The sequence below is a fragment of the Gallus gallus genome, chromosome 5, assembly GCF_016699485.2.
Source record: "Gallus gallus isolate bGalGal1 chromosome 5, bGalGal1.mat.broiler.GRCg7b, whole genome shotgun sequence".
Classification (NCBI taxonomy): Eukaryota; Metazoa; Chordata; class Aves; order Galliformes; family Phasianidae; genus Gallus; species Gallus gallus.
In genome coordinates, this window is record NC_052536.1 from 1,615,698 (window position 1) to 1,635,230 (window position 19,533).

Here is a 19,533-nt window from a genome sequence, read left to right on the forward strand (position 1 = left end):
GGTCCTGCCCTCCAGGCTCAGAGCCTCATCTGTGGGACTGGGGAGTTGATGGCCCTCTTCTTCTACAGCCAGTGAAATCCCAGTTACTTTTAATCAGCTGAGACAAAGATAAACTAAAGCACTCAGAGAAGTGTGCAGCCAAAGGTAGATGATGTTGGCATGAAACAGCTTGTCAGCTAGCAACACAGCTGGGGTTGTTTAAGGCTCCGAATAAGTAAACACCATCAATGCTGAAATAACAGTTAACAAAAAAATATTTCATTTTGCTTTTTAAAAAGAAATTACATATAGATTTCCACTTCAGACAATAGCAAGAAGTCCAGAACTTTACGACGCTGAGGCAGTTTTATTTCTGTAATTGCCTAAAGCAGTAATAAGCCTGAGCCACACGACATCCGACCAATCAATCACGACAAACAGGGGAAAATTTCTATGGTGTTTATCCGGAGGACGGTCTGTGGGTTCGTGATAACTGAAAAAGAATGAAAAGAGGGAAAAAAAAAGATCAGATGATAGCATACAAACTGCTGCATACCCGTCAGAACGCTGAGCTACATTAAGGCAAGCCAAGGCGTGACAGTGTCTAGGAGGGGGTGAGCTGATAGATGCAGCCACGTTGCAGGACAGCTACATGACATTAGTATTGCATGAGCAAGAGGTCTGGGCAGAGCTCCTATGGGACTGTGTCATACTGGTTAAGGTTTTAGCGTCTGTTCTGCAAAGAACAGTCATCATTTTCCACCCTCTCAGTCATATCTGAGAACGGGAAGTCAAAAGGACTGCCACAGGATACTGATAGAGCCTGTCAGTATCTGTGATAGCCAGTATATAAAGCTGGTTTTCTATCCTGGAACATTTCCTTTTCCAGAAAGGTTTTTCACGAAGCTACCTAACAAAGGATGCTGGACAGAGGGAATAAAGTCACTGTTGCTCTGAATACAGTGGACACCATCTGGGGCAGCAAGCTGGGAAAGAAGCACTGTTCCTTGAGGAGTGCTGGGGGTATGGTGAGTACATCTCCCTCCCCAGGCACTGGTGTTCTGATACATCTTTCTTCAGGCATATCCATATCCCAGTCACAGAACAGCAGGGAAGTAAGCTTTGTGCTCCTTATATCTTACTTTTTTTCCTTAGATAATTCTGCCTTTTCCGAAAGCGCATGTTGATTTTTGGCCACGACACCGTCTTTTCAATCACAGTAGCCTCCACTCGGACAAGATCTCTCCTTAAAAATACAGGAAAAAAGTACCACTTGTTAATTACTTACATTCTCTGCCTGTTGGTGAATAGGTTCAGGGGGAGAAGCGACAGAGGTAACACATCCTGCTATAAAAAGCCCAGATCCGCATGAACTACAAGGTCACCAGGGAAGAAGAAGGGACATCTGTCAGGTAGTTGGCTTTGTGGTGCAAAAGCAAAAGCCTCAAGGTGTTGTCTGTGGAACAGCCAAGTGAAATGCCAGTCTGAAGGGCAGTACTTGTCTGCCATGTGAAGGATGAGATCAGAAACAGCCAAGGAAGGACCAGTAAGAGAAGCCTGGAGGAGCTTGTAGGATTACAGTTCAGATAAATTCTCCTGTCATGTTCACAAGATCTTCCTACTTCACTTACGGTACAGATCAAACCCACCACAGTCCCTCCTCCTGTACTCTGCTGGTCAACGCAGAAATCTTTCCTTCTTCTGTAAAGCACCCCAGACAGCTGGAATAAAATCTTCTGACCTTTCTTACCTGAATAAGTTCTGGCAGAAACTCAGCAGAAAGAGATTTGGCTGCTGCTTCTAGCAGGAACAAGTCACTTCTCCCACACAGCTCTCTTCTGCCTCCCCCTCTTGGTCTGTCCCACTTGCTTACCCCAAATTGGAAGAGAGGACACACACTCACTGTGGATTTCACATACAGCTTACACTTCAAACAGGGGAGTTCAGGTTGGGTGGTGACATCACTCGAAGTTTCAAATTGTTTCTAAATCTCACTTCTGCACATGGAAGGAAATTCTCAGCAACTAAACATCCTCCTTTCCCAGGGATGGAGATGAAGAGAAGAACATGGCCCATACTTCCTTCGCACATGACTAAAGTCACAAAGTAATCCATTGCTCTGCATTACTCTACCAATACACATGAGTAAACACCTCCTACCCACCCAGGGAAGCTGCAGAACACTGGGAGAAGTCCTGCTGAAGTTAGAAAATAAGAGCACTGGGAAATCTGGCTGCCACTCAGAAACATACCCAAGCTAGAACACGGGGTGATGTGAAGCATGTGCTGGAGGACCAGCTACCTGTCTGCTCACTGGCTCCTCTCCAAGAGGATAAGCACCTTCAGACAAGAGCTTTGGAAAGTGTACTTTTAATCAACAGCTACGATAGAGACGGAAGAGACACTCTTCCATGCAGCATCACTGCAGAGTGCCATTAAAAACCGATTAGCACGCTGACTTTGCTGCTAGAAGACATTTAAAGAGCATTTTCTTGACAAATGACTTTGTGCTTATTGGGACAGAGGAGAGAAGCCCATCTAGCCAACTGTTCCAGCAAGGTCACTGAGAGGCCAAAGGCTCTGAGACATTTAGCATCCGTATTAACATTTACCCTCTGGGGTATAATATCTATCAGTGATTGAATGCTTAAGTGAGGAGAGAAAGACGGTCAGAGGAAAAATCTGATACATCTACACTTACTGACTAGCTCAGAAGAAAATAGAGATAAAATAATCTAGATTTTAACAGACCACTGGGTGACCCTGACATCCCAGCTAAAAGATGTTACTCAGATTCAACCCAACGATAGGACCAACAGCACTACCGAAATACACAGCAAGCACTGCGATGCTAGGAAAGAAACCAAAAAGCTGAACTGCACTCCAGAGGCTGGCTGTGTTTTGCCACTATAATTAGGGAGCTTTGCTTTCCGGGTCTAATTTCTGTCCACTGAAGGCAAAAGGAAATCTAAACTCCCACTGACTTCTCAGAGGCTTGGAAAGTAAAGGCATGTCAGAAACTCACTAATGATGATCACATGGGGAAACTGGAAAGCAGCCAGGCCAGATAAAACAACTCAGTCACTGAAATCTCTGTGCTGCTCTCAGAATAGGCAGAGTTTGAAGCAACACAGCCAAGCCATCCCTGATACAGCTCTCAGTGTCGGACCACATCCTCTGCCCTAAACCTTGGGTAGCATTCAGCCAACAGGAGAAATGCTGGCATATCTGTGAAGAGTCATCCCCCCCATGCACTGCTTATAGATGCTGACAAGCCTTCAAGCAAATTACGGGTGTTGTTGTGAAATAGGTAAAGTGCAATTCAAAGTTCAAGGCCAGCAGGTCCCGGTGAGTCCTCCTCTCTGTTGGACGAACTGCTAAGAGCTGCTGGTTGGAAGGCTGAAGGAGGGCAGAAACCAACTTGCTGGTAAAGTGCATATAAGCAGAAAAGTTCTCAGCAAAATAGAGCCCAAGGAAAAAGAAATCTTTATTGAATGTCTTAGGTATGACTGGAATGCCCATAAAAATGAGAAAGGGGGGGGGGGGGTCACACATTTCCCAGAGTTTGGGACAGCCAGGCCTGCTGCTCTCAGAAAGCAAAACAAAGCAGAGATGTAAAAGGACATCTATCAATCAGATTTTAGCAGGAAGTAAGAAAAAAATTAGGCTGAAACCTCACGAATTTAATCTGGATTGAAAGCTTTTGTCAGTGAGCAGTGCAAGTGATCCAGGCAATCTACATCCCCAAAGGACCATAACTGTCAGAGTTAACAACTTCAGCCAAACTCTCTCTCCCTGCAGAGGGTAAGCGAACCCAGCCTGGCTGTCTAGGAGGAGTTTCAGGCAATTCTTCATTGTTACTAAAGCCACTGCGAAAATGGTCAGGTGGCAGGAGAAAAACAGGGTTCATTTAAAGGGAAAAAAACTCCCATCAGCTGTACCCTGTGTAGAAACAAACAACTTTTTGTCTCAGGGGCATCAAATCATGAGATGAATGAAACCCTGCACAGTTACGCTTGCTTCTAATCACAGCTTTCAAAATGCACAATAATTTTTACATTACACAGCTAAACGAAGTACAACTGCATACCACTTGATACCCTTGTGCCCATCGAGCAGACAGCAAGTTACTTGAACAAAAACAAAACCCAACAGAATCCAGAGTAGAAGCCAGCTCCAAGTTCTCAAAATAGCCTCTGCCACACAGATGTGTTTTGTTGCACTGTTTTGTTGTTGTTGTTGTTTGTTTGTTTTAAGGCATCAGAGAAGTGTCATCTTGGGAGGTATCTGCTACAGAAAATTAAAACAGGACTATTTGCCCAAAACAGGACAAGTTCCTACCCGTCTTCAAGTCTGAACAGGGAGTGCAGCTGTAATGAACTGTCTTACACAGACACTGGGGCAAGCATTCACTGCTGTGTTTATTTTAAAACAACAGGAAAACAGAAATGCCTTTGTTCGCATCCAAGCTGTTATCTCCCCTCCAAAATGTTTGTGGTTTAGACACAACTGGGAACTATGAGAAAAAAATTGAAGTCTGCACTGCCTGGGACACGTGGAATATAGAGAGCTGGGGAACTTGGGAAGGTTCCCTACATCTCAGAGGGGGGATGGCATCTCTCCACTGACCCTCCACTCTGCCTCCTTCTCCCAGTGATCCTCCTCTGCTAAAATTACTAGAGTTCAATGCGCAAGCAATGTGCAAGTTCAAGTGCTTCAAGCAACTGGTGGTGCCTTCTGCAGACTTAGAGCACTTGCAGGAATCAAACAGCTGCTTTTCTTCCTGTTCTAGAGCTCTTAGGGCACATGCCAAGTACAAGCACTCCAGTGTCACTAGTTAAGAAAGCCAGGTGAAGGATGGTGCTCCCAACCTGCCTGGCATGACACATCCCCATTTGCAGAATGCATTCAGGAGTTGGACTCAATGATCCTTATGGGTCCCTTCCAACTTGGGTTATTCTATGATTCTATTATTCAATTACCCGCAAGATTATCTTTCTAGTCCTAGTAATGGTATTTCCACTTCCTAAAGATCTTCAACAAGTTTAACAATATCTGGCAATAATTCAAAGGCTCCTAAAGATCTGCCATTTCAAATCTCTTTATAGAAGTGCTATAAAGGCCGTCAGCCTTCATAATCCTATCAAACACTAAAAACCCACAACAGAAGTCATGTTATCAAGTGTGCAAACACATTATTTGTAACTCTGGAATACAGACATCCCCCTGGTAATGTAGAAAGCATTCAGAAGCCAAACCGATCTGAAAATACTTGGTGTTTCTAACCTGAATCTGCAAGACATCAAGACCTACAAGTTCCTCCTTATCTGGCTGTCCTCTGCCAAAGTTGCTGCAGTTCAAGCCAACGCTTAAACATGCAGCTCAGTCCGCAGCCAGACCACAGCCGGGGCTTCCAGATTCTTAAAGCACTTGCAAGTCACATTATTTTGACTTGCACTTTACCACTAGAACCTCTGGGGAAAGCTACATAGAACTGATGACTTTGCTTCCAGCCAATGCTAAGAGCTGAACCAGCAACAATGAGTCCACACACCACTTCCTTCTCGTAAAGAACATGCTGACAAACCAGGTGTTCTGCCCATTTGCATAGCAAGTCTGACAGCTCTAAGATGGAGCTGGTGCCATGATTGTTGGAGGCATGTAACTAGGAAGAAGGGAAAACTTGGAACTCTTAATTTAAGATTAAGACCTGCTGGGTTAAATCACGGGTAAAAGGAAACAGGTTTAAAAAAAAAAAACAAAAAAACCAACTCAAATTAAGGCACTAAGGGACAGGCATGGATTTCTGAGTTATTTTAAGATGGCTATCACTGCAATTATGGTTAGGGAGTAAAGATGCTGGCAAACAAGATTTACTGCTAGTTTGTGCAAGTCTTATGCATGCAGAAAGCAGAGCCAAGCCAACAGGGGTTAATATCCCACAGTTACCTTAGGAATGGGTACTGTGCTCTATCCTGGCACTATGGTAATAGTTAAGAGCCAGCCGAAGCTGACAAGTTTGTTTTATTGCTGATTTTTTTCAGAAGCCATTCATACAAATGGGAAAAGAGATAGCACTGATAAATCCAGGTTTCTCTTCAGGTTGCAGGATAATTCTTGAATGAGATCTCTTACCCCAGGAGTGGTCTTCCGATAAGCGTGAAATCATCAGCACCAACCAGCAAAACCTATGGAAGATAATCAGACATATCTGTGGTTCATCATCCCAGTGGAAATACAAGCAATATTTTCCAAATTCTGTAGCCATCATAAAGGAGCCAAACTGCTTAAAAACGGGCTCTTACATGTTTCAAACCTGGCACTGTTACTAGAGAGGACCAGTGGAGAATGGCAGCTCACAGGCAAGAAACAGATTCATAAAACAGACAGACTTCCAGGGGAACTTTATCCTAAAACATACTTTAGAAGTATCTTTCACACTGATCAGAACACACTGAACTTTCCTGTTCTGGTTCACCAACAGTTGTAAAAGATACGAAAAGCAATACAGGGAAGAAGAATATGCTTTTGCGTGGGTTATGAATGAGTGGCAGCTCCTAAAATCATTGGGTTTTATAGCAATTGCAACATACCCTCAGAAACACTTAAATCATTGTCCTCCCTGAGGCCTCAAGAAGGACAATAAAGAAACAAATAGCTGCTGTCAGTTCACCACCACAGAGACAAACCGTTTCGTTTCAGGGCACTTCAACCACCCTCTCACCCAAGGAGCAGGTGAAATAATAGTGAAGTTCTCATGAGAAGAGACAGCATTTCACACAGCTTTCCTCCTTCCATACTAACTGTATGGAGCAGTTTAAATGCAGCATAGAAATGGACATTAGCTGTTCTACTTTTTCCTTTAACAAGATATTTTTCAGTGAAATTCCAACAGGGATATGGTGGCATTGGGTTATGGTGGTTAGGCAAGTTCTTAACCTTCGTGCTCATATAGACCTCTGCTCCCCTCTCTGGCTGCTCTGTGCAAGTCACTCCTCCGCTGCACACAAAGATGTAGGACACAGATGAAAACATAGCTAAAAAGTTGCCTCTAAGCAGGACTTTCAGAGCAATTTCAGGACTTTTGGGACAATTAGAATTGCCCTTCTCTCCTTAACTGCTTGCTTGGCTCTAACAACTCAATATTAATCCAACAAAATCCTACTTCAGAGTCTTTCATTTAAAATTTTAATTAATGAGCCTCTACAAGTTCCTGCTAGTTAACCAAGACTAAGGATAAATATGTTGAATTGCATCTTGGCAATTCTCCCCTACACGCAGCATCCCTCTCCCTCCACCCAACACACTCAGCATGATAAGGATCTTGGAAAGTTCTGAGCAGTGACAGCTCCTCTGGGAGTACTGTCAGTGTTTTGGGTGTAGCAGTCTCAAGGTAAACATAGTCTTTCTTTTGCTATAGTCTCTAAAAACAACAACTGTAATTTTCTTTTTTTTGGATGAATTTAGTACAACAGAAATCTGTCTTCTAACTGAGTCTGTCACAACTCATTCCAACCATGTTCAACAGAAATCACATTAACGTTAACAATAACAGCACAGCTCAGACTGGAATAAAACTAAGACCAAGAAAAAAAAAAAAAGCTGAAAATAAGAACGGGAGACCCAACAGGAGCTCTTCAGGACTCTTCAAAAACTGGTTATGAATTTTGCCTCAGGAAACGTTTGCAGATGAAACAGCATGGGGGTCACAGGCACTGTGGACAATGCATGTTACCTTTTCCATCCGGATTCGGTCTCCACATTCAGCCTGCAGCACATTGTCCATCATAATTAAGTCTTCACTGGTTATTTTGTACTGTTTGCTGGCAAAGTGGACCACAGCAAAGAGCCTCCCATATTGCCCTGTTGCAATCATCTCATTCACCTTTTGTACCACTTCTGTTGGCAAAGAGCAGAGAAGAAATCAGTAGAAAACCCAACAAAGCATGAAGAGTTGATCAGAATTAACTCAGCCACACTGCTCTCTCACCTAAACTGTTACCTTCTGGGAATCTTTAAGCGAGGCTCAAGAGGTTCAAGAAGGGTATAGATGTGTACTTAGGAACATGGTTTAAGGGCTAATACTGGTGGTAGGCAGGCAGTTGGACTAGATGATATTGAAGGTCTTTTCCAACCTTAATAATTTATGATAAGAGCAATGCTGCTCATCACAGGGCATGAGTCACCCTTTTGCAAACCTTTCTGCCTTCTGGTTGCTGTAAAAACCTACACATAGTAAGCACGCAAGCAGACACCTATAAATATACTGTGCAGCTAATCCTAAGCAGTTGATTTCTCAGTCTTTCTTAGGCATCCTAAAACGCACTGTACTCAAATACAAAGCGTTCCAGAAGAGAGTGCTTGTCTACACATCTGGAATGGAGCTCTCCGCAATTTCCAAGTAATGCATGAAAAGGCCAGGACTCCAAATACTTTGTAAAGCAACCAGGAACATCAAGAGTTCTGCAGAGTACACAGGAAGAAGGATTCCAGCATGCTAACAAAACCTGGCCTGAGAACCTGCAGCGAAAGCTGGACAGACGTCCAAAAAAGCTCTTCCTATACGCACATGCAACCAGAGCAAGGTGCCAGGAGCAGTATAAATTCCAGGGACAAGGTCCTGCGCAGCACACACACTTAACTCAGATTTCTGTAATCAACTTCCTGTGCAGTGAAGCCAAAATCAAGTTTTACAAGAACATCAAAAGGTCCTTTTTTAATGAGTGCTATTCCCCTGCCAAATAGCAGCTTTCCACCGTCTCAGGCTGTTCAGAAAAAGAGTAACTTTGCTATAGCTGGAAAAACAGACTTTCTTCATTGTCCTCACAAGTGGCTGAATCATTTTTCTTTTCTTGGAATGTAAACAAAGTATAATAACCATTTGGGACAGACAAGAACTTACAACCAAACCAAGTCCAACCCTTACAGGAACACTCTGAAAGCGTCCAAGTTTCAAACCAGCAAACGATTATAGGTAGAGGTTAAAAGATAAATTGTTTTACAAGATAGTAGTGCAGTTCTCACTAAAACTAAGAGTTGTGTTGCTGGAATTGTCATCCCAGGAGAAAAGTCCTCTGCGTTCTCTTCTCTGATTCAGACTGCTCCACTACCAAAAGTCCACAGAAAAGCATACCTTTCTCTTTGTTACAAACCCCAGTGCACAACAGGATACAACAAATTTCTTTCAACTCTGAACTGCTGATACAAGTATTTCAGTAGTACTGTGGTCATCATCTCAAAACCAACATTTCAAAACACGGACCTTGGCCAAAAAACCATCTGGAGTCGTGTTCTAACAAGGGTTACTTCCTCACCAAATTTCAACTTTCTACCCAGACAACTTCATCTTTTTGTATCAGAAAAAGATACGTGTTCCTCAACATACATGGACTCTGAAGTTATTGCTTGCTCTTCCAAACATCTCTAGTGACAGGAAACACCAATGGATGCTACCATCTGACTGTTAGAACAGCTTGAATCTCAGCATCATGTGGAATGACGGTTCCTAAAATATCCATGTCTGTTTTCACAGACAGCGGGAGAGTATCAGGCAGAATTCAAATGCTCTAGTTGCTGTTTGCTTTGAATAAGCACAGCCAGGAGATAGTGATGCAAACTCATAAACAGTAGGAGGTTACAAGGCACAGAAATCACAACAACCCCAAGGATCCCATGTGAAGTAGTCAGAAGAACATGGGACCTTATTCACCCCAGGGCGTCAGCAAATCAAATGAAGCAGTTTATGGTTCACTACTGGGTCAAATCATGCTCTGGGACAGAACACTCATCTGTCACTTGAGCAATCCCAGACGTGCAGAGGAAATGAAAAGCAGGATAAAAAAGCAGTCAGAGAAGAGACCTGGAAGAAGAAGCTCTCTCCAAAGAACATCACTCACACAGATACCACCACATTTTTGCTATGCTATGGGAAACTATCTGCAAAAACACAGGCAAAGCTCTGCTTCTCTCTTTCCACTGCTTCCTTGTAGGTCTCCTCCCTCCTTCACTTCTCAGGCCTCTCCAGACTACGGCCTCAGAGATGTCCTTTCAGATGCCTTTCACTGATGTCCTAGAAGCTAATGCAACAAGACAGTAAGATAGCCAGTTAATAAACACAAGAGCTCATTCCCTGCATGAAGCAGACAACTGCTAACTGCCCACCACCACAGAAACTGTAAGGGAAATTCACCTACTAGGGCTTGTTACTGATCTGAGAAACATTCTGTGCCTGTGCTGGCTTCTCTTCTACCATCTCTAGCAGGGTCTAGATGAAAAAGCCCCTCCTGGACAAGATAAGGCTAGATACATATTGCCTTCTCTATATTTCTACCAGCCAGGGGGAATCTGTGTCAGGTAGTTCAACAGTTACATTCACTTCACATGCTGACTTGTGAGGCTGACTCCTGTCTGATCCACGGGCCCCTTCCAACAGGACTAGTGCCTCCATACAGTGATCCTGACTAGACATGGGGACAAGCACGTATTCTCTAACATTGTGTTGCCTCCCACCTGCTCACTGCCTTATGTCACATCTGTTGTGTGCCCACTGTCCAACTGCTTATGCTGGCTCTAGCATTCTGTATTATTCACTAAGAAGTATCAGTTCTCTGATGTGCCCACTATCCAACTGCTTATGCTGGCTTTAGCATTTTGCTTTATCCACTAAAAGAAAAAAGTTATTCCCTCTGGTTGAAAAGCAACACTTCACACTTTAGGTAGCAACATATCCCATCAGATAAGAGCCTTTGGAGAACGGTATGACCTGTCAGGTCATCACAAACTAAGGGATCTCATAATCTATCCAAATCTCTAATACAAGCAGTCAGAGCATGAGTCTGGTGACACTAAAAGAACAGAACAAAAAGACTGAATCACTGAAGACACTGATATGAACTCAATCAAGCCACCAACGGCAACGCTAGAGTGTTAAGCTTCACTTGGAGACTTGACACCTTTACCTGCATGGTGCTTTGCTTCTTCCACTGGATTTGGCAATTTCACTTCAGGCCATGGGGGTGAAGTCAGAGACGTTTTGGCAACAATCCTGTGAATGATAAGGTTGATAATGAACATCCACATATAACAAAGAGACCTCACCAAAAGATACAAAAAACACAAATATTTGGCTTCATTTCTGAGCTCAACCTGCAAAAGCTCTGCCAAACACAGTCACTGCTCCCAGGACCCAATGTAATTTAGGTCCACCATGAAATGCTGTAAGCTTTAAATAAATGGAATAAACACCTCAGTGGTTGGTTTGTTTTACACCCTTCCTATCATAACATGGGGGAAATTGATTTTTTTTTCCCCCACTTACCACTTCAGAATGTTATTTGGAATAGGTTGAAACAACAGAAGAGATCACAAAGAAACCAATAGAATCAACAAAAAATTCAGCTAAGCTGGGTTATGGCTTGTCCCTGATGATCATCACTAGCACATCTAGCTGCAGATCAAGCCCAGTGATCACCAGCTACTTTCCACCACCCTGTTTTTACTGACTGGAATTTTGTCACAAGCTCCAGTAGATGCAGACATACCTAAAGACTCACTTGCATACAAGTTTTAGATGAAAGTCTCTTGTTAAGCTTTTTCAGGGATATACCCTTTGACACAGTCCTCCACAACACCCTTCTCTTCAAATCAGAAAGATATGGATTCGATGGGTGGACTGTTCAATGGAAGAGGAACTGGTTGTGAGACTGTACCCAGAGAGTGGTGATCAATGGCTCCAAGTCTGGATGGAGATTGTGACGAGTAGTGTCCTTCTGGTCAGTACTGGGACCAGTGGTTTTTTTTTTTTTTTGTTTTGGTTTGGTTTTTTTAACACCTTCATCAACAATGGGATCAAGTGCACCCTCAGCAAGTTTGTGCATGACACTGAGCTGTGGAGTGCAGTCAGCACACCAGAGGGATGGGATGCCATTCAGAGACCTAGGCAGGCTGAGCAGTGGGTTCAGATGAACCTCATGAGGTTCAACAAAGCCAAGTGCAAGGTCTGCATCTGGGTCATGGCAATCGTCAATATCAACACAAGTTGGAGGACATAAGGATGTAGCATAGCCCTGACAAAAAGAGCTTGAGGGTACTGGTGGATGGCAGCTGGACATGAGCCAGCGATGTGACCTCAAAGCCCAGAAAGCCAACTGTATGCTGGGCCACATCAAAAGAAACATGGCCAGCAGGGCAAGGAAGATGATCCTGCCCCTCCGCTCTGCACTGGTGAGACCTCATCTGGAGTACTGCATCCAGATGTGAAGTCCTCAGTGTAGGAGAGACATGGACCTGCTGGAGTTGTGTAGAGGAGGATGACTAAAATTATGGAACACCTCTCCTGTGAGGACAGGCTGAAATAGCTGTTCAGTCTGGAGAAGAGAAGGCTTCAGGGAGTCCTGAAAGCATCCTTTCAGTATCTAAAGTGAGGCTATAAGAAAGAAGGGGACAGACTCCTTAGCAGGGTCTGTTGTGACAGGACAAGTGGAAACAGATTCAAACTTTCACCTAAACTGGATGTAAGGAAGAAAGCTTTTTAACACTAAGGGTAATGAAGCACTGGAACAGGTTGCCTAGAGTGGTGGATTCCCTGTCCCTGAAGACATGCAAGGTCAGGCTGGATGGAGCTCCGAGCACCGTGATCTAGCTGTCCTGTGTCCCTGTTCATTGCAGGGGAGTTGGACCAGATGGCCTTTAAGGGTCCCTTCCAACTTAAACAATTCTATGATCCAAGTTACCGCCACTACACCTGAGAGACTGAACACATAATATTCCTCAGCCCACGTCAGTACCAGCACACAGCCCTGCAATTACCCAATAGCAGGGAGCATCCAGGAGGCAGCAACTTGCCTTTGACTGTGAGGAAGGGGGCTAAGGAGCATTCTTAAATCAGCCTCAAGCACTACATACAAATGACTAACACATCCTTTTATACTCTACTTGTAATGCTCTTCTCTGTGAAATAGTTTTGAGAGAGTCCTAAGACCACAGCTGGGTTCTTTACAAGAGAGTTATGAGGCTGCTCTTCCTTTGTCACTTCCAGCTGCAAAACCTGAATGGCAGTAATAACAGCTTCTCACCGCAGGTGCAATTCAGCATGTTACAATACAAGTATTCAGCCCAAATGCTTGCTCTGTGTCATTACCATGTCTGTCTACAACCTATACCATGCTGGGGAGGGACAAGGAGAGATCTTTTAGACCTACACCTGTCTTCGTTCAAGTGGCTCATAAAAAGGAGCAGAAGCATGCACTATCTCGCATCCAGCCAGCCAAGCACAAGCATCATTCCTCAACTTACTTTTCTAAAAGGTGACAATCAAATCCTTTTTCATCTTGAACAGGTTGCTTTCACTGCTGTGTTACAAAATTGCCTTAATAGCATTTCTTTTCAAAATACTCTGTAACAACATCACTGAGACAAGAGCCTCTCCATGTTGAGACTTGTCATCAGTCCCTGCTGTCCTTACTGGGGATCATCCTGGGAGAGTCCTGAGCATTTCCCTTTGAGGATCTTTAAGAGACCACGGGATCAACTCAAACTGCCTCAGGAAGTTATCTTACTAGAAAACTGCTCTACTTGCTCCACCTAAATGGTGTTCTGTTACTAACTGAAAATGGTACATGGTTGTCACAACGTGCAACACCTTCATTTCAGCGAATAAACTGTGGTTTTGAATGCAAGAAGGTGACAGCATTGACACAGAAGACCAAAAGCAGCCAGGAGTATTTACCTATCAGCCAGAAACATGTTCTCATTACCTGTTACAGTGAAGTTTTTCTGTTTTTCTCAGGAATGTCATTGGGAGGGAAGCTCTGCCTGAAAACTGAACCGACTCTTTACTACCTCAAGCCTTGTACAATCAGTACTGCAGGTACCTACATGTGTATGCTGCTCTTATCGACAGTAGTGCAGACAGCACTAAATCATGAGAGCCCTGCTAAAAACATCAGAGCTGAACAACAATTAACTCTGCTCTAATATGCCACTGGGTGTTAATTCAAAAATAAAATGCTACGTGCAGCTCACAGCATGAGTTCAAGCAGTAAAAATGCAAATAGCACTTCCTTGTAATTAGCTGTTTTTCAAGATCTCCTGGACAAGGAGCAGCAAGGAGAACCAGAGGCAACTGTTTACTTCTCTGCATTAGAGCCAGTTACAGAAAACTATTGATTTGTTCCCGAAGAAACACTGGAGAGAAAAGTGCCACTCTAACCAAGGACAGCACTCTGCACATGCCGTGCTTTCATCACAACTGAGGTGCACCCTCCAGGAGGCAGGGAAAGAAGGCACAGGGCCCATACAGCTGCATTTAGAGATTATCCAGAGAGGTGCCAAATGCCTTCGGTCAGAGCAGGACACACGGCTGAAGGGCAGCAGATCACAGTTCCTTATTAAGCAAAGATTTAGTAAAAGGGAGGTAGATTCACCCTGGATCTCAACGAGATTATCATTGAGTTTGTTGATTATCATTGAGATTACCAATGAGAATGATACTGGTTTCTGAAATTTTAAGAGAGAGGTTTTGCTCACTAAATACCATCTATAAAACAATGGAAAGGTCAGAATTTCCTGGGGGCTGAGATCCACATTTTCCATAAGTAACTCAGGATGCACAAACTGGAAAAAACATTCAGGAAAAGAACATTAGATGCTAGTGAAAGGAGGCAACGTTAACATTGTGTTTGATTGGTTTACTTAATAATGCCAAAAAAGCCCCTTAAAGAGCTTAAATTAACAGAAACTCAAAGTAATTACTAGCACCAAGGCTTTGTGGGATTGTTGTGTGCTGTGCCATGGAGGCTGAGATCCAAACTGTGTTCCCACACACAGAAAGGACTACCCCCTGAATCCTTCCTCAGCACAGAGGGAACAGGAATGAATCTTGTCCTTTCCCCCAAATGCTGCTCATAGGACTTCCTTATCTCTGCAGTGTCCCCTTCTGGTTAAAGCAAGAAGCAACACAGCCTGCAGCTCTACAGGTATTTCTGTAGTAGATCTCAGCAGAGGAAACAAAATGAAAATACAAGCAAGTATTTCTAAAAGTGCCGAAATTAACAAAGCCTAAAGTTTTCTGGATTAGTGTCCTCTAGTGACTGGCCACTTAATTACATCTTATAAAAACTGCAGCTCAAATTCAGTATTTATCAGAGAACAGCAAATCCATCTGGGAAATAAACCTCACCTACACCTAGAAAGACAAGCAACAGCTGAGTGGCTTCTCTGCTGTTTGCTATGGACCGAACCAGCTGCAGCCCTTTGCTCAGCAGAAGGTTTGATTATCTCTTTATTCAGCTTCACAAGTCAATTGAAGTTTCCTTCTAGCACAGGTGACAAAGTGGAAGAAGAGTGTCTAAAACTTATTGAGGAGTAACAGACAAAGGGATCTGGTAAGTCTGTCATCCAGAGAGAAACAGGCTTCTGGCTCCATTCCCCCTCCCACACTCCCCCGGTAGGTCAGCATTTCAAGGGGCAAAAATGAAAGCAGAGAGTCATTTGACATTACCCTTCCTGTAGGGATGTGCTCTGGGAGCTCTGGAGGCGAACCACAGATGAAAACAAGAAAGCTAAGAAGAAGAGAGGGAGAAAGTATTAAAACCAAGCAGCAACAGTTGGACTCTTAGTTCCTGGGTGAGGCAATAGTACAGCGATGCTGAAGGAAATGTCACAGTGCTGATCCACTCCTTGGTATCGTTTCCTGCCTAGAAAATCTTTGTTCAGGTTTCACCACCACGAGGAAAGCAAAAGAAGGTATATAACCATAGAATCATAAAGGTTGGAAAGGACCTCCAAGATCAATGGGTTGATGGTTATCAACCCATCACCACCATGACCACTAGCCACATCCCTTGGCATGACATCTCCATGGCTCTTGAACACCTCCAAGGATGATGACACTTCCCTGGGCAGTCTGTTCCAATACTTCACAACTCTTCCAGAGAAATTTTTTTTTTTTTTTTTTTTTTTACTAATATCCAATCTGAAGCTCCCCTGGTGCAACTTGAGGCCATCAGTTCTCATCCTATTGTTTTTATATGGGAGAAGACTGTGGCTCCTACCTCACCATAGCCTCCTGTCAGGGAGTTGTAAAGAGCCATAAGGTCTCCCCCAAGCCTCCTCTTCTCCACAGAAAACAATCCCAGCTCCCTCAGCCACTCTCCATAAGACTTATGCTCCAGACCCTTCACTGCTCCACTGCCCTTCTCTGCACACACTCCAGGACCTCAACGACTTTCTTGTAACAAGGGGCCAAAAACCACACACACCTCAAGGTGAGGCCTCACCAGTACTTAGCAAGTAAGACAAAGGACTGTCAGCTATGTGTAGAACTGCACGAGAGCAAGAGAAAGGTCTTGTCCTGCAAGCACACTTGGCTCAAGTGACACTTCCAGCAAGACAGAACAGATACATAAGGAATGCACCCTATAGCGATATACTCTTAGCACCCTGCCTCCTTGAAAGAACAACACAACCAAGGGGCACAGGGGAGCACATGGTGAACTGTCATGTGCTCTCAACACTGAGCACTGCTGCTAAAAGGATCACTCCCAAAATAGGGAGAAGAGCTCTTACACTTCATTTACCAGGTGATTCTAGGCAAATCTAATGAGTCTTGGGAAGTTTTCACCCAAAAGCACACCACAGGAGCGTGGCTTGGAGTCCTGGGGCCTCCAAGCAGATATCACAACCCCCAGGGAAGACCAAATGGAAGAGCAGGAGAAGGTGCACCAGGTTTGGTTTCACCACTTTTGTGTCTGGATTTCCACCATTCCAGATATTGATTTTCTTCTAGGCAGGAGGAGTGGAGAGTTATGGAGCTAAATAGGTGAAAATAACACAAACATGGGAAGAATTAGTGGCTTACTACAACTCAGAATCACAGAATCACTCAGGTTGGAAAACACTCCTACTATCAACAAGTACAACCATCAGCCCAACCCCACCGTGCCCACTAACAGTGTAACTCAAGTTGCACTTTGGAGTGTAGACTCAGTATTTTTGGAGGAGAGACCCAGGAACATATGCTGAGGGGCTGACCATCTCGGGAACAGCAACAACCCTTCCTGAAGCAATTTGCTTAGTTAAAACGCACAGTTCCCTCGCAGGAAGACAGCCCTCCTCACCCACCAGCCAAAAGGCGCGCTGAAGGCCCTCTAACCCCAATCCCATCGGCTCACCCCACGTCTACGGAGGTGACCCACACACAGCTCCCCACAGCATGCTCCCTCACAAAGTCACAGAGCCGAACCCCACCCTTCATTTTCACGCACGTTTCCCTTCACGTTTCTCACAGCCCGTCCTGCGAGCAGCAAGAAGCCAGAGCTGAAGGGCTAGCCGTTCCCACCCGGCCATCCCTCACCTGCCGCTCGCCGCCTGGCTGCTACCAGCGCCGCCATGACAGCACCCCCCACCCTCCGACCCGGAAGCGGAAGTGCCCGCTGAACCAAGATGGCGGCGGAGGCGGCTGAGCGGCAGCTGGAGCTGCTGAGGGAGGAGCGGGAGGCAGAGCTCGCCGAGAGAAGGTAGCGCCGGGGCCGTGTAGAAACCCTGCAGCACACTCTGATAGGACCAAAGCCCTGTAGGAACTCTGTAGCAGCGCTCCTATGAGGTCTGCTGTCAGCTATGGGCTTCACCCCTATAGGGCCATCTCGCCCCTGTCAGACTCAGTCGCTTATGGGCTCTGATCTCACTGTGTCGGTGGTTGGGGCCCCCCTTGGCCTGCGTAGCCTGCACATATCTCTGTCTTACTGCTTAAAACTCCTCGCAGCCCAATCTGTGAGACAAATTGGAAGAGTAAGTACAGGTTGAACATAGCGGATTTTCTTTAATTTTTTTTTTGTTGTTGTTGTCAATTTATCAAAAAATAAAGAATCCACCTAAGTGAGGCTGTGGGGTGAACCCCATTGCTCTGGCTGATGCTGAGCTGCCAATGGCAGTTTGTGTCTCAGTCCCATGTAGAAGGCTGTCTTCTCTGTGTAGTACCTCTGTGGGTATTGGTTGGGGATCTGCAGAAATCTTCATGTGAGAAACAGCAGACCTTCCATTTAAGAGCTTAGGTGTGATAGGAGAAAACTTGGATCATTCTCTGCTGGCTCATGAGCTGGGCAGTGTCTTCTTTTGTGCTCCCAGACAGAAGAAATACACGTAAACAAACACTGACATCTTCTCCATACTATGTAGGCTTCACCCCATTCCCAAAAATATGTCATAGAATCGCTGAAGTTAGAAATCTATAGAATCCAATCCAATTACGTCACTACAAAAAGATACGTAGATCAACAAGCTAGCATCTCTTTTGCCATCATCTATCTTTTCTTTTTGTCTTTTTCTGTTTTGTCTTCTGAAGCGTTGGGTTTATTTCATTCTAACAAATGGTTTTCATGTCTGTTTGTGCTTTCCAGAGCATGGCAGGAAAACGTCTCCCTAAAGGAACTGCAGCGCAGAGGCGTCTGCTTACTAAAACTTCAAGCTGCCAACCAGAGAACCGGCCTCTATGGGCGTCTGCTTGTGACATTTCAGCCTAGAAAATATGATTCAGACTCCGAGCTGCCCTATAACAGTTTTGGGCCTGGTAAGTGATAATCCCATCTGTACAAAGTAGGAGATGACTGATGTGGTCTGCCTAACGTATTTCTAATGCAACGCTTGTAAAGACTGAGTGATTGATGCAAAGAGGAAGTGAGAAAATGTGGCTAGAGGGTGAACGTAGGGAAATAGGTCTTCTTTCTCTTTCAGCTTGTTATTAGCATGGATGTTGCAACAGGAAATACTGCCTATTGTAACAAGCAGGCTTTTCTCATTCAGAATCCTTAAAAACAAAGCCATGGTCTCCCACCATTAAAGATTTCTTAGCATGCTTTGTACATGCCACAGTGTTCATGCTTGGAGTAGGTAAGGAGTTTACCTTGCAGTTCATTTTCAAAATGGAAAATGGGCTTTCCTTTTCCTTCCTGAGCTGCCAATTTCCTCCCTTCCCTGTACTGTTATTTTTCACGAGGAGGTGAAGTATGCACCATGTGTATTAATACCTGGATTTCTATTGGAAATAGAGACAGTAGAAAAACACATCATCCAGCACTCTTACTAATTGTCCCCCATCCTCTGCCATCAATTCCTTGAAATTACAGCCAGGAATGTCAGAGATGAGTGGTTGCTGGTATCTGAGGCAGGTGAGGAACCAGTCTGCCAGCTATAGCCAGCTGCTTACCCCTTGGAAGGACTTGGATTTGACTGTGAAATAGCTCCAAGTGACAATGGAAATCACTTCTTTCTCTTGCAGAGACCTTTTTTCCCTTTTCCTTAGGCAACAGGGGTATTGCCTTGCACTCTCCAAAGCTGGTCCACAAGAGAAAGGCTGGCAACACCAGATAGTTTTCTGGTTTCATTTAATAATTTACTTTCTTCTGTTTGCTAAATCAATTAGCTTGCTAAGCAGATACATCATGAGGAACTGGTCTGTTTCTGAACTGTGGTACCGTTTCAAAGTGTGTTGCCGTTCAGTTTGTTGATGTGTTCTTTACCTGCCAAGTCTCCAAGCTGCTGACATGTGAAATTAAAAGA

At 44.3% G+C, this 19,533-nt stretch overlaps 2 protein-coding genes across 4 annotated transcripts in view; one reads left to right on the forward strand and one right to left on the reverse strand.

Moving 5' to 3' along the window:
- Nucleotides 1-236: 236 nt before the first annotated feature.
- On the reverse strand, nucleotides 237-17,394 carry MRPL21 (mitochondrial ribosomal protein L21). 3 transcript variants are annotated; one of them, NM_001199518.2, is made up of 7 exons: nucleotides 17,333-17,389; nucleotides 15,479-15,539; nucleotides 10,938-11,023; nucleotides 7,715-7,878; nucleotides 6,115-6,167; nucleotides 1,122-1,225; nucleotides 237-472 (listed from the first exon to the last, which is right to left on the reverse strand). In NM_001199518.2, the coding sequence occupies exons 1-7, from the start codon at nucleotides 17,367-17,369 to the stop codon at nucleotides 408-410; spliced, it is 570 nt and encodes a 189-aa protein (NP_001186447.1). In that variant the 5' UTR covers nucleotides 17,370-17,389; the 3' UTR covers nucleotides 237-407. The 3 variants fall into 3 exon arrangements, with proteins under 3 accessions (NP_001186447.1, XP_015141695.1, XP_015141694.1); XM_015286209.4 differs by lacking the exon at nucleotides 15,479-15,539 and having other exon boundaries at nucleotides 17,333-17,394; XM_015286208.4 differs by lacking the exon at nucleotides 1,122-1,225 and having other exon boundaries at nucleotides 17,333-17,394.
- A 16-nt stretch (nucleotides 17,395-17,410) lies between these two features.
- Nucleotides 17,411-19,533, forward strand: part of IGHMBP2 (immunoglobulin mu binding protein 2) — a 34,746-nt gene continuing 32,623 nt past the window's right edge. Inside the window, exons 1-2 of the mRNA NM_001031175.3 lie at nucleotides 17,411-17,495; nucleotides 18,375-18,544. Of these exons, the coding sequence (NP_001026346.2) occupies nucleotides 17,422-17,495; nucleotides 18,375-18,544 (244 nt within the window). The 5' untranslated portion in view covers nucleotides 17,411-17,421. The remainder of the gene's footprint in view (nucleotides 17,496-18,374; nucleotides 18,545-19,533) is intronic.